This window comes from Chelonia mydas, chromosome 5, assembly GCF_015237465.2.
Source record: "Chelonia mydas isolate rCheMyd1 chromosome 5, rCheMyd1.pri.v2, whole genome shotgun sequence".
NCBI classification, from domain to species: domain Eukaryota; kingdom Metazoa; phylum Chordata; order Testudines; family Cheloniidae; genus Chelonia; species Chelonia mydas.
The window spans coordinates 108135426-108150637 of NC_051245.2; the positions used below are offsets into that span (position 1 = coordinate 108135426).

At 42.6% G+C, this 15212-nt stretch overlaps 1 protein-coding gene across 3 annotated transcripts in view; it reads left to right on the forward strand.

Moving 5' to 3' along the window:
- SH3GL2 (SH3 domain containing GRB2 like 2, endophilin A1) overlaps positions 1-15212 on the forward strand; it is a 141211-nt gene that overhangs the window by 114705 nt on the left and 11294 nt on the right. For all 3 annotated transcript variants that reach the window (XM_007061686.3, XM_043547360.1, XM_043547361.1), the window contains 2 exons: positions 10370-10513; positions 14009-14142. In XM_007061686.3, coding sequence (XP_007061748.1) covers positions 10370-10513; positions 14009-14142 — 278 coding nt within the window. The remainder of the gene's footprint in view (positions 1-10369; positions 10514-14008; positions 14143-15212) is intronic.

A 15212-nucleotide genomic window follows, 5' to 3' on the forward strand; every position in this document is an offset into this window, starting at 1 on the left:
ATGTGAAAAGTCTGGCTGTTTTTTGTCAACGTGAGTTACCTTACACTTATCCAAGTTCAATTTAGTCTGGAAAGCTGTTGCTTAGCTTTCAGTGGGTTGTCTTAAAGGATATATAAATACCAGACAGGAATAAAATTGGAAGGAAGTCTTGAGAGAAAAGGTGGTCCACCGGTTAAAGCAGTAGCCTGGTACTTGGGACACTTGGGTACCAACCACTGCTTTGCCACAGACTTCCTGTGTGATCCTGGGCAAGTCATTTAGCCTTTCTGGGTATGTATACACAGCACTTAAACACCTGTGGCTGCCCCAGGTCAGCTGACTCAGGGTCATTGGACCGGGGTTGTAAAATTGCTGTATAGACATTCAGGCTCAGGCTGGAACCCTGTGAGGGTGGTGGGTCCCAGAGCTCAGGCTCCAGCCCAAGCCTGAATGACCACACAGCAATTTTTAGCCCCACAAGTCTGAGCGAGCTCACCTGGTCCACCCACAGCTGTAGCACAGGTCTTTTATTCCAGTGTAGATGTAGTCCTTGCACCTCTGTTCCCTAACTAGTGCGCCAAGACCTATTCGTTCTATCTTAGATCCTTATGTGCCCCCATTGCCATCTTATCTGAGCACCTCATCATCGTTAATGTATGCATCTTCCTACAACATCCTGTAAGGTATGGAAGTGCTATAAGCCCCATTTGATAAGCAGGGCATTGAGACCCAGAGTGCCTAAGTGACTTGCCCAAAGTCATGGAGAAAGTCTGTGGTGGAGCAGGGACTTGAACCCAGGTCCCCCAAGTCCTAGAGTGCCCTAGCCATCAGATTACCCTTCCACTCTCTTATTACCCTGCTAAAAAGACTGCATTGTAGAAGAACCTAGAGGCTGATTCTGATCTTGTATACATCAGTTGTAACTCCACTGAAATCACCATGGAGTAACTATGAAGTCAGTTGCAGTAGTATAAAACCAGTTTGTGTGACATAAGACTTAGTCCCTGGGTCTTGTTGCTTTCATTTGAATAAATAATATTCTTTGAGGCATATTGTGCAATAATTAGCTAACAGCTGAATGGGTTTGTGTGTCTGCAGAAGTGTGTAGACATCTGCCATAGCATAAAATAAAATAAAAGGCCATTAACCAGACAAATTTCTTATCAGGGTAATTGGCCAATTTTCATTCTCCTTGAGTGAGTAAGTATTAAGGTGTCGTATCTTCCTCTTTTGTGGGTCTTACCTCTGCAGCATGCAAATGTGACTGGTAACATATATAAACAGAAAAGAGAAACAAAATCAGATCTTACAAATGTGATTCTAAAACATAGTTCTGGAAATATTTGCTGAATGGGAGCCTACATTGGTTATATTCTGGATTCTGGCCAAGATTCTCAGCAGTGCGAATGATTTGGGGTGCCTCAGTCTCTTGGGGGTCCAACCTGAGTCATCTAAAAGGGGCCAATTTGCTGAGGTGAGATGCCAAGCACTTTCGGAAAAATCAGTCCCTTTAAAGATCTCTTGAGTTGAGCACCCAAAATCTGAAGACCCCAAGTCACTTCTGAAAATCTTAGCTCAGTGTTTAAAAATACACACATGGCCTCCGCACCTTACAGAATTCCTTCCTCGGGCCTTGGTGCTGCACAGTGCTTTAGTAAGGTTCCATGCTCATACAGGATCTGCCAGCATGGAGCTCATTGTTGGATTGGAGCTACAGGCACTCAGAAGACTCAGGTTTGGTGGAAGGATAGACTAGTGCACTGTTTCTCAATCTTTTTGCTGTCAGGGACCAGCTTGTTGCCTTCCTACACTGTGTCGGGGAGATCTCAGGAACCCCAGTGCTGGTCCAGGGACTGGTCGTTGAGAAACACTGGACTAGTGTGATAGAATGGTCCATTTATGAGTGTTGCAATGGTTGGCTTGCAGAGATCAGACAGAAAGAACAGACAGCACTTGCAACTTAGGCAGCTTAACCAAGAGGAACCAAGGCAAAATCATAAAAATCTATTTTAAATATTCTAGAGCTGGAACATTTGAGTCATATGTCATGTATCAACACTATATATGAATCCTGTAAGAATTCCATATGCTGTGTGAAACAGATCAATAATCTAACAGTGATGTAAACATGTATAATTAATAGACAGCTAACATATTGTCATTACTTCTGACTGCCCCTACCCTGCCATGAGGCTTGCTGGAGAAAGCTAGCAAATCTACTGACAAAAGCAGTTAGATCTCTTGGGTGCTCCTATGCAGTGCAGTCTTCACTTGTGTGCTCAATTCCCACTTTAGGCAGCTCCCCACACAAATTTTTATTTCAACTTTATATAGTCACAGAAGTCTCTTCCCCATAGAAATGCTCAGGAGGGGGCAGAGGGGTTTGGAGTGGTCTCCCTGCTACCACCTTTCCTCCTTCCTGTTGTGTACCATGACACAGAAGCGGTCAGCAGCGGGTTGGTGTGTAGATGTTCTCATACTATGACACAGGCGTGTGCTTGTGTTTCAGTGGTTCCTTTCCTCTGCCTCACATCGTGACACAGGCAGGAATCTTGCAGGAGCCTGCCTCCCGCTGTAACACTGGATGGGAAAGGCATAGCTGGTGGTTACAGCAAAGGTGAGGAGTTATGCCAGGGAGGACCCTATCCTTCTAGCAGCTGCATTTCTGGTAGTTCTCTGCTAGCAGTAGGGAGAGCTGCTAACACAACTCCTATGGTTGTAGTCATAGCCTGAATAAATAACATCCCTAGCTCCTAGAAAGTCCAATCTGTGCTGCAGTCAGTACTGTCAGTTTTTACTTCACCATGCTGCCCGCTGCTGAGAGGTGAGGAGCTATGACTCCGGCTGACACTACTTTTGGTTCAGACAAAAAACCTGCAAAAAACAAAGTAGATGCCTCTATTCTACTCACGTTCAAGTATTGACTCAAATTGTGCTGTGAGGAGAATAGGAAAGTTATTTTCTTTATGAAGTGTTGCCTTCTCTGTGGGGCTGGGAGCTGTTTCCATGTGAGCCACCACAGTCTCAGAGGCTGCAGTCAGCACAATTGAACAGTTGGGAATTGGAGGCAGTATCTGACAGAGAGACCAGCTAGTGCAGCCAAGTGAGGGGAATACAACAGAGCAGAATTGCAGGCCCTCCAAGCTGAAGGAAGAGGGTGAAGATCCCTGGCCTGTGAATTGGGCAAATTATCTGTTTCCCTGCCTCTTCCCTCTCCTCAGGTCTTCCTGCTCTGAGTGCAAAAAGGAAGATGCAGGGCTGGCCAGCCTAGCCTGCAGAGGACTGGGAGAAGGGACAAGGGGCTACAGCAGCTCTTTTTGCCCTACAATGAGCTTATGAGGAGAGGAGACAGTGTAATGAAGCTGTCCTGTAGTGTTCAGGTAGCTGCTCTTCCTTACTACAGTCACTGCCATCGGGGGGGGGGGGGGGGGGGGGGGAGGGGGGAAGAGACCCTGGCAATGAATTGGGGAAGGGAACAGAGGCTTGTGGTAACTTCTTGTTCAAAGATAAGCAAGCGAAATGGGATCATGAGTGACTGAGCTCGACCTTCCAAACAGAACCCAAAAAGTTGGTTTTCGTGAAGAGTGGGGAACAGGAAGGATTGCTGACAAGACTCATGGAGGAGCCTGTCCCTCTTTCATGCTAAACCAACACCACTTTTACCAGAGGCAGTGATCTGGGCATAACTTCGCCATAGTGCAGCAGATATTGGAAGTGGAGTATCCTAAAAATAGGAGTCTGCAAAGCTAGGCCGTAAATTATCTTTGATCACTCAGCAGACATTATTTCAAAACTATTAAAAGAATAGAAGGCTACCACTGAAAGGCCTTTCAGAACGTAGTTGCCAAACATGAGAAAGTAGTCGGTGATGGTGCAGTCATAAATGAGGCAGTAACTTAAACAATTCAAACCCAGTTCAAAGATTTCCAAAATAACCCATGACATTAAGGGCTTGATTCTCCTTTCACTTACACCAGTGCATATCAGTGACAACTCCACTGAAGTCAATGGAGTTATGCCAGTGTAAAACTAGCACAAGAGGAAAACTAGGCCCTGTGTTTTCAGTTAATGACATACAATTGTGTGCAAATACAGTGACCGGGAATGCTGCGTCACTGGCGGTCTTCTAACTACTGGAAAATTACTTGAATTGGCATGATACAGATTCCCTCCAATTTGATGAATCAAAGAATGTGACTGGCACAGCTTAATTGGAGTTATTTGTGTGTAAGACCACAGCGGTAGCGAAGATAATTTGATGACACTGCCGCTGATGATGAAAACAGGAGAGAAGGATATTTATGAGTTTAAGAAGCACTAAACAGAAAGCAATGGTAATTAAAGTGGCTTTTATGTCAACAGATGGAGCACTGTTTATTATAGGGTCCAAAGCGTCATTGCTCATCATCATCAACAAGCACTCTGCAGAGAAAGCAATAAGCTTGATACATGTTATGGACATAGTAGTAAAATTGTTAGCTCCCCTTTCAAGCCTGAGGCATTCAACAGTGTGATCCAGATTCAGCCACAAGCTCCAGCTGCTCTGCAGCTATCTGGCAGTGCAAAGGTAGCCATACACTCAACTTAACTGCTTGGTTACAGTTGCTTTGCAAAGCAAGAGAGGCATAAAGCAACTGGAGCTAACAATGAATCTGGCCATAGCTTCATTGGAAGTCTGCTTCGTAAATAGAACTGGTTGAGAAACACTATTTTTTTCTCCCAGAATTTTTTTTAAAATTCCCCAAATTTCCTCTTACAATTATTTTTGTTGTTGTTTTTGTTTCTTGATGAGATACCATAAAAGTGCCAGTTTTCAGAAAACAAAACACAGGTTTATTGGCTTTTGTAAACAGAAACATTTCCTGTTTGGTTTGGATTTTGATTGAAAATTCAGAAAATTTCTAAGGAGACAAACATTTTCTGCACAAACTTATTTTCTTCAATAAAATATCTTTTGTTGGGGCCGGGAGGGGGGGAAGGTTGAGATGAAATACAGCTCTACTGATTAATATGATGCACCCTGAGGAGATCTGATTCTGCAGGCTGGGATGTGAGAGTTTAGCAAAACTTCAGTTTGACACAGTTAGTTTTTAATTTCAAATTTTAAAAAAAATTTTTACCTGACATTGGTATATACTTGGAATGAAGAAATGGGAAATAGGACAAGCTTTTCGTGATGCTGTGTGTGACAGGGTTGAGGCTCACCACCGCAACTCCTCCTACTGGCACATCTGGGAATTAACTCTGTCCGTTGCGGAGCGCCCTCTGCTGGTGGTGTCCGATCCATCATCTGCTGTGCTGGTATCTGGACTCATGTTGCTCCCCACTCAGCGATGTCCACTTCAGGACACTGCCCTCCGGCAGTGCCCCCAGTCCATCCTTACCTCCTTCCACAGGGAGGGGGGGTTGTTAACAGCAGTCTTTCCAGTTCGCTCCTGCCACAGTGGCCAACCACACCCCCCGAAGGTCTAGTCCCTTTGCTCAAGGGCTGGCTGCAGTCTATCACGGCCACTCTTCCACGGCCAGGTGCTGTACAAGGGCGGGGGGGGATCCCAGGCCCACCCACTACTCAGGTGGCAGCCTCTCTGCCCTCCTTCTCTCCCCTCATCTATCCGTCCCCTCTGACCCCTTGCACCCTCTAGGCCCTTCCGGTCAGGGCCCAGAGTCTGACAGGTATCGGGCTGGAGCGTTCCTCTGCTCCCCCGAGCCTGCCCAACACTGCGCTGTCCAAGGTGCTGTTCTCCTTAGCTCAGGAGACAGACATTCCCCTCTGAAGATCTGGGAGAAACTGGTGGCTTCTCTCCTGGGTTCCCTCGGCTCAGCGCTGATTGGCTCCCCCACAGGCCCTCTCTGATTGGCTGCCATTCCACGCAGCCACTCTGGCCTGTTGTAGCCCAGTCTTGCCTGGGGGTGGGGCAAGCTTGATTTTGCATTACTGATCAGCCTTATTCGAAAGCTAACAAACTCTCACTCCAGGGAAAAGACAGCATATTGTTAACAGAAGAGCAATGAATTTACTGAAAGGGAAGTTGGGTTTGAAGATATCACAAATGAAAAAAATAATTACAGAACTGCCTAACCATGAAAATAACCTAATGGGAGATTGAAGGGGACAAAAAATTAATATAAAGTTCAGGGTTGAATGTGGCTTACTTAAAAAAACAGTAATGCAGAAGGAATGTGACATCAGATATAAACAGTGAGAAATTGAAGCCGTTGGCAATGTTTGTTTTAAACTCTATTATGGCAGCTTTTTAAACTGATTGTTGTTCTTATTTATATATTTCAGTGTTGTGAGTTCTCTGCCAAAGTGAATGAGATGTGAAGAACTGGTCTATACACACTGGAAAATTACATTGTGTTAGAATACAGTGTTAAACACTGTGCAGACACAGACTGTGTTTGTGTTTAGTATCATGTCAGCAGATTGTGAAATGTAGGAACATGGATTAATATGAATCCCTCTCTTGGTAGAGAATCAATTTCTTAATCTGCAGATCCAGGGTTCAAATTCCTTTACAGGTGACATGTTTTTGATCACAATGGTCCTTTCTGGCTTTATCATTGTATGAATTCATTAATGTATTTGTCATGCTTGATTTCCTCTGTTGTTCATCTATTTGTCCCCTTCCCCTACTCTCCTTTTCATCTCCACATTTCATCATTCTTGTGATGAAATGAAGGGGTGTAGCTCCCTTCTGTGAACACCTAGCCAGCCAGTTAACTGTAAAATCCCTGTTAGTTTTCTACTTGCTTTACTCGTAAAGTGTTAAAAAGCCCATAGGTAAAAGGAAGGGAGTGGGCACTTGACCAAAAGAGCCAATGGGAGGGCTAGAATTTTTTAAAATTGGGAAAAAAACTTTCCCTTTGTCTGTCTGTGGTTGTTCTCCAGAAAGAGGGGACACATGGCAGCAATGCTTTTAGCAGCTTTAAGCCAGGTATGAAAACCCATCAGATCATACCTAGAGACTACTCATTTGAAACTTTAGATTTGTAAGTAGATCAGAAAATGAAGGGGCTTGAGGGTATCCCACAGGGAGGAGTTCCCAAGTGCTCCTTCCTGGGTCCAAAGGGGTTTTTTGCATTTGGGCGTGGCAGCATCTGCCCATCCAAGGTCAGAGAGAAACTGTGACCTTGGGAGTTTAATACAAACCTGGAGTGGCCAGTATTAATTTTTAGAACCCTTGCAGGCCCCCAGCTTCTGCACTCGAAGTAACAGAGTCAGAAATCAGCCTTGACAATTCTCTTCTCTGCTTTTGATCCCCCTCCCCCTACCTTCCTATCTGGCCAGAGTGTGCCCCCTCCTTTTATTTATTCTCGTGTTTTTTCCCTTTTTCGTGTCTCCTTTCTCCTTTTCTTTCTTAAAAATATTCCTTGTTTCCCATTTAAATACACCTTACTGCCTCCTCTTTGTCTTTCTCTTCACCATTCCCTTTCTCGGCTATCTGTACTTTTTATTTCCTCATGTTCCAATATTTTCTCTCTTATCTTTTCCCCCTTCTTCTGTTTTCTCCATTATGTTCAGTTGTCAGAGCCCTCGTCTTTTCTTTCCCATAGTTCCCCAGCTTCTTTTCTTCTCCTCGCCCATCTCAGGATCATTAGCCAGGGGGTAACATGAGGGCTAGCAGACTGCTCTTTTTTTTTTTTTTGTACCCTGGCATCTTAAGGACCTGATTCAAAGCCCTTTGAAGACAACGGGAATCTTTTCATTGACTTTAATGAACTTTGGATCAGGCCCTAAGAAAATAAAGTGTCAGACATCTTCCAACCCAGCAATAGCAGAAGAATGCTCCCTTTTGCGGCATAGAGGTGGAGTGTGCTGTGGACACCTCATTAAAATTGAGTCTCTCTCATCGGATTGTCAGTCTTCTGCCTGTAGTTCTGTACAGTTTGGGACCAGAAAGCATCAAAAATTCAGGGTAGCATGGTACAGTGGCACTTTTGAGTAGTGAGAGGACTCTGCAAAAACATACACTATGCTAAAAATACACTACTCTTTCATAATGTTCTTCACAGGCAAAATATGTAGACAGGCAATTTCCTGGTTTTAGCACATAAATGGCACAATGTGAAAAGCAGCAGTCTCCAGATCTTCATTCATAGTATTTCAACTAAGAGTGAAGTAAGCGAAGAGTAAAATACTTCTTGGATCCATTGTGCTTATGTACTGCTGTGGTGTCCAAATACTGAATAATCTGGCATCTGTGCTGCAATACTGATGCACAACAGGGAGGATTACAGATGGCATGTCCTCCTTAATTTTGAATTGCTTTTGCTCTTCTGAATTTAAATCAGATCAGACGCATAGAAATATTCAAATGTAGGTTTGTTTTGTGGTTTAAATTTTTTCCCTATTGTGCAATGGTTTACAATGGTACAGTTGCTTATTTATTGTAGTTGACAAAATTAGAAATATAATACAACATTAGAAATATAATACAATGTACCCTCAGTAAGTTCGCAGATGACACTAAGCTGGGGGGAGAGGTAGATACGCTGGAGGGTAGGGATAGGGTCCAGAGTGACCCAGACAAATTTTAGGATTGGGCCAAAAGAAATCTGATGAAGTTCAACAAGGACAAGTGCAGACTCCTGCACTTAGGACAGAAGAATCCCATGCACCGCTACAGGCTGGGGAACGACTGGCTAAGCTGCAGTTCTGCAGAAAAGGACCTGGGGATTACAGTGGATGAGAAGCTGGATATGAGTCAGCAGTGTGCCCTTGTTGCCAAGAAGGCTAACGGCATATTGGGCTGCATTAGTAGGAGCTTGCCAGCAGATTGAGGGAAGTAATTATTCCCCTCTATTCAGCACTGGGTGAGGCCACATCGGGAGTATTGTGTTCAGTTTTGGGCCCCCACTACAGAAAGGATGTGGACAAATTGGAGAGAGTCCAGCAGCGGGCAATGAAAATGATCACAGGGCTAGGGCACATGACTTATGAAGAGGGAACTGGGTTGTTTAGTCTGCAGAAGAGAAGAGTGAGGGGCGATCTGATAGCAGCCTTCAATTACCTGAAGGGGGGTTCCAAAGAGGCTGGAGCTAGGCTGTTCTCAGTGGTGGCAGATGACGGAACAAGAAGCAATGGTCTCAACTTGCAGTGGGGGGGGTCTAGATTGGATATTAGGAAACAGTATTTCACTCGGAGGATGGTGAAGCACTGGAATGAGTTCCCTAGGGAGGTGGTGGAATCTCCATCCTTAGAGGGATGGAGGGGGTTGGACTAGATGACCTCCTGAGGTGTCTTCCAACCCTAATCGTCTATGATTCTATGAAAGCACACTGTATATGCCATTCTTAAACTCTTTCTGCAGTGGCAGCATTCACCACACAATATGGGCTATTGAATTAGTTAATTTCTTCATCTTTATTTTTGTTTTTATCAATTCTGATAATCCAGGTGTCTTATTAAACAATCACTGTTTGGGCCGGGGGCGGGGGTGTAAGTTTTTTGCAACGGTGTATTGGAGGGAAATATGAGCTGTAACACAATTTCTTTTTCATATCAACCCAGGTGTCTTCCCAAAATCCTAGTAAAAATAACGAGGGGATTGCAGGCTTGTATATGCCCATATTTTCTGAGATAATATTTGATATATGTTATATTCAATAAAGAGAGAAAAACATATTACATCTAGGAAATATGGAGGACCAGATTCTGGCCCCTACTGCATCATCTTTGGCCATCCACTGGTACAAAGCTGCTGCAGTGATGACTTAACTGGCTATCTAAGGATTTCCCAAGAGTAGTAGGGCCAACATAGTGGTTTCTATGCCCCCTCTTCACCACCACAGCTGCAGTATAGGGCATATGACTGGGCATATGGGAGTGTGACAGGGGAGTTAGCATACCCTGCTGGTCCCCAGCTGCTGTAACAGCCTGTTGGTAAATGAGTCTAGATTGCACCATGAGACTGGACTGTTGCCCAGTGACCTGAAGACTGGGAGAATGTAAATGGTTTAGAGCTTCCTTCATTTTCCCCTACTCTGAGATGCAATGGGTAACAGGGACTAGTCTCTAGACTGTTCCTGGGGCTTTTTTTGTTCTCTTGAAATCCAGTGAACATCCCAGGTCAAATTAAGTCACCTCTGATGTCAATGGCAAAATTCCTGTTGATATCAGTGGGGCCAGGATTTCACCCCTCCTCTCCAAAAATTTGCTGAACATTGAGAGTGAATCTTCAATTTATCTAATATACATGTTCAGTAGCAACTTCTATTGTACTTTGAACATGTTACAAGTAGCTTAGTAATTCTTCCTTTTTTTTTTTTTTGAGAACACAAGGGAGCTCTTCCATACTCTACATATTGCAGTTTAAGATGCAGTACTTATACAGTCTATACCCCCATTTACTGCCCTTTGGTAACTCTGTTATTGGTCTGCTTGCAGCTTCCAGAGCTAAACTCAACATGATCAACACAATGTCAAAAATTCGAGGGCAGGAAAAAGGACCAGGCTACCCTCAGGCTGAGGCCTTATTGGCAGAAGCTATGCTGAAGTTTGGAAGAGAACTCGGAGATGAATGCAACTTTGGTAATGTGGTTTCTTCCCTTTAAATTATGCGAGTATATTGTGTAGAGTAAGAGCTTTGAAGAACAGCCTGCAATAAATGCAAAGCCCAGATACTGTCAGACTGTTCAATTCCGAGCAGGCCTGTGTCAATCAAGATGACATAGATCCAATATCTTCCCAGGATGGGAAGTGGAGATTGTTTTCTTACTGGTGAAAGCCAAGCCATTTTCATTTGGGGTGATATCTAGATAGGCTTTATACTGCCTTACTGTGTACATTGTGATGATGCATTGTGACCAAAAGAGTTGAATGGTCAGAAGCTATACTATTATAGGGAGTTCATGTCCTGCTACAGTCATGCTAAAAGCTCACCTGTCCTCAGACTCCTTACAGGAGGATGTCCCTACCTTCACTGCAGATATGGAATAAAGACTAACAACAAATAAAAATCCAATGTACAATAATGAGTTGAAAATGTTAATTCCTCTCACTCTACCTGGTCTTTCTGCTGCTACATTTTAGGGTACTAGTCCACACGCTTTTCTCATTCATTATCCATCAAAACTCCCATTGAAGTCACTGGGAGTTTTGCTGGGTAAGGAATACTGAAGATACTTTTCATCAGTGGAGGTCATCTTCAGCCTAATCAGTGAGCTCACAACAGGTTCTCGTTGTATCTCCATAGCCCATTTGTGTGGAGCTCTGTGCAGTCAGTTATACACTAGCAACATGTAGGTTGCTTGAACAATAGCTTGAAAATTCTCTTCTATTCTAAGCTTTAATAAAATTCTATTCCTGGATATGAAGACATCTGCAGAAGAAAGGTGTCTTCTGGTTTGGTTTAAATCTCCTAGACCCAAATTACCTACTAATTAATTTAGCAGCCATGGACTGATTCTGCTGAACAGTGCTGGCTTTTTTTAAAATCAGTTCTCTCTCTCTCTCATGCTAACATCTTTTTAACAGATTGGCTTAATAAAGTGTAATCTGAACAAACTGCTATGTAGGCAAAAGGCAGCATCGCTATACCATAGGTTCCTACCTAGTAATGCTGCTTCTAGGTATTAGTCATCATTCCTCTGGATGCCTAGAGCAGGCTCTCTGGTTATATGATATGTTGGTGAGGTCCTCTGTTTGGAAGACAAAGCTAATGACTGGGATTTGTTGTTCAGCAGTCTTACTTTTTTTGGTGTGCAGGTCCTAGTTTCATAAACAATTTATTTAAAATTAGACTCTCTTCCTCCATTCCAAGTATCAAACCAGGTTTGGATTCTCTGCTAGTGCTTCATGGGACAGATCAAAAGAGTAGTTTTTGTGGACCACAGTTGTGGGGGAGGTTCAAAACCACTGGTGTTTGGTGGCTACACTGGGTGTGCAATGACCATCATCTCTCACAGCAATAGGGCTGGACTCTTTTTCATAACAACTGAAGGTATTGGGAGGTGGGCTAAACTCCTTGACCTGCTGCTGCATCACTGCCCCAAGGAAGCCTGGCTTGCTTATCTAGGATCAAAGTGAGGACATTAACCCCCTAGAGCTTGTGCTGTTGCATGTAGCATGCAGATTCTCTCTAAGGAACCAGTCCTGCAGGGTACTAAGCTCCCTCATATCTTACTGAAGTCAATGAGAGTTGAGGGTATTCAGCACCTTCCAGGAGGCCCTCAGAATCTTTGTAGGATTGGGCTTTAGAAGAGCAGCAGTGTGCACCCTACAATTTCCCCAGCCATGTCCAGCATAGTAAGAAAGCTCTGGGAACATATATGTGGCTAACTGCCCCAGGCACAGTTTCTATTAGTAAGGACAAGTTTCATTCTTTAGTGCTCATATAACTAGGGTCCCTTATTAAGGTTTCAGCTGCTTTGCTCTGCAGGTCCTTGTTTTGCACAACCAATTTCTTTGAGCCTCAACACCTGCATTTAATGTTAGGAGGAATTTTAAAAAATTTAGCCTTACCTTGGGAATAGCGTAGTCATGGTGCTGCAGTTTCATTTTAAAAGGAAATGGTCAAAATATTTTTTGCTTAAAATACAATTTTTCTCACTATTGCTTCAAATATCCCTTTGGGAGGGCAAAACTTAAAAGCTGACTCTTTACTGAATTTGACTTTTTGATTTTCTTGATGTGACAGTTGTTTAAACTGGCCAAGTTTTGTTTCCTTACTGCTTTGAGGACATGAGTAAAAAATTTTAAAGGTGAATTGGAAGATATTTTACAAAAAAATACATCTACTATTAACCAGAAACTGTTTAAGCCTGTAAACATTAAGAAAATGCACTGATAGCCCTAATACCACAAATAAATACATTGTGAAAGTAAAATAAATTCTTTACCTGCCCAGACCTGAGTTCAGAGTCCTGTCTTCCCCTTGTGAGAGAAAGAATGATAGAAATGTAGGGCTGGAAGGAACTGCAGTAGGTCATCTAGTCCAGCTGCCTGCGCTGAGACCAAACCAAATTAGATGATGACACATCTAATACCAGATGTGACCCCCTAAGGAATGCAGCTCCCCAACTTCTGCAGTTGAGATGTTATCCACTTGAGAGGAGAAGCACAGAATCCTGATCCCCTGAAAAGAGGAAGGCTTGTACTGTGGTTAGGGTATAGGAATGGGAGTTCGGACTCCTGTGTTCTTTTTCTAGTTCTGTCTTGGACTTCCTGCACGACACTGGGCAAGTCACTTAGGCTAACATTTTCAAAAGTGTTGATGGATTTTGCCTCATTAACTTGAAACATCTAGATTCTGATCTTCAGAGGCTCACCCTTCCAACTGACTTCTAGTGTATTCTGTTTATGAAGGTCAACTATATATTACATTTTGAAACTGAGGATTTTATTGAATTAAATATAAAAATCAATAATATAGCCAGTACAGGGGATATCCTCTGCTTTTAATATTAATTTTATTTTGCGCTGTCGTTAAAATCTGAATTTTCAGAGCACTGAATAATTCTTTACTGGGCTGTGAGTAATTGCATTTTAGAAGTTGTTTCTGGAGGTTTTGTCACTAGGATATCGTAAATTACAGGATAAGTAGTCAGTTTGTCAGATTGTCAGTATGATGTTTCTGATAAAATGCTCAGCAGTGACATTGCTAGCGATTTTGACATATAAATGGTCAGAGTCAACACACCCCATTTAAAATTAATAGGGCTGGTCAGACCTCTTGTAGAATGACTGTTTCACAGAATCTGCAGCCTACAGAAGACAACACTGCATCAGGTGTAGATGGTTTATCTATGGCAGGTTTTCTTTTACCACCATATGGGCCTTTGATTTATTTATTTATTTTTTTAAAAGGAGCTTGGATTCTGAAGTACAGTTTGATTTCTGTGGCTGCAAAACTGTAACATCAATTGTGGCCTTCCCACAATGCCTCATTTTTCTGCCATGTATTTAAAACTGAAGATTAAATTTTATTCTTAATTGAGTTCTGTGTCTTGGCTCTGTTCTGTATTAATGCAGCACCACATCCCACTGTTTGTATTTAAGGTAACTAGACATACTTTTCTATTCCAGGCCCAGCCCTTGGTGATGTTGGGGAAGCTATGAGAGAGCTTTCTGAAGTCAAAGATTCTTTGGACATTGAAGTGAAGCAGAACTTCATAGATCCCCTGCAGAATCTCCATGATAAAGATCTGAGAGAAATACAGGTATTGCCAGAGATGGAGTTGCATGATTTTGGAAAGCCAGATAAACTCCCTGTATATTTTCAAGACTCTTACTTCAGCTGTGAGGCTCAAGGTCTTTGTAAATCTCTAAAAGGCCTCATTTTTTCTCTTTGAATAATAAAAGTCAAATCAATTTTCTTCCATTCAGTGGCTTTTTAAAATGTTCAGGAGCAAAATGCCAACATTATTTTTAGTGACAAACTACATTGTCTGTCTTGAAAAATCCATTATTGTGCAGGCCTTGCTGCTGTATTCTAATTCTAGCATAAAACAGTCACTTACAAATTATAAGTGATTTTCTAGTGTGCATTTAAATAATTTAGGCCAGTGTTTAATGATGGCTTACCTAAGATCCAGATTTTGAATAGCTGCCTCTGAATTTGCACTTGTAGTTTTATATGCTTGGCGATTTGCACCCACAAACTCCCCAGAATTTGAAACACAATCTTCATTTGCATGTGCAAATTAGGTAGTCAGCCAGCTACTTTATTTGCAGGTGCAAATGCTGTATATACACACACATTTGTTTTTTGCTGGTGCAAGTGATATCACACACACAATTGTCGGTATAAATTTGGGTCCCAATTCTGCAAACCCTTACACATGTGTGTAACTTCACACATGTGCATTCAATGACACCCCCCTGGCATAAAGTTAAGCATATGTGTAAGTGTAGAATTGGGGCCTCAGAAGGGTACCTTGACGTTTTAAAAGTTTGCTTAATGTTTGCTGAGTGAATCATGTCAGATCACAAGTTATTTCTTGTATTTTGGTAATGAAAACCTAAAATACTCATGCTTTAGTGCTTTACTTTCTCAGCCCCTGGGCCAGCAGTGGCATTGGTAATCATAGGAATGGAAGGGACCTCAAAAGGTCACCTTGTCCAGTCCCCTGCACTTATGGCAAGACTAAGTATTATCTAGACCATTCTTGACAGGTGTTTCTCTAACCTGCTCTTTTAAAAAATACTTTAGTGAACCTAATATGGAATTTGCTAACTACGTATAGTGACAGCAGTGATGTCTGGTAAGTTAATAAATCACTCGGAAATT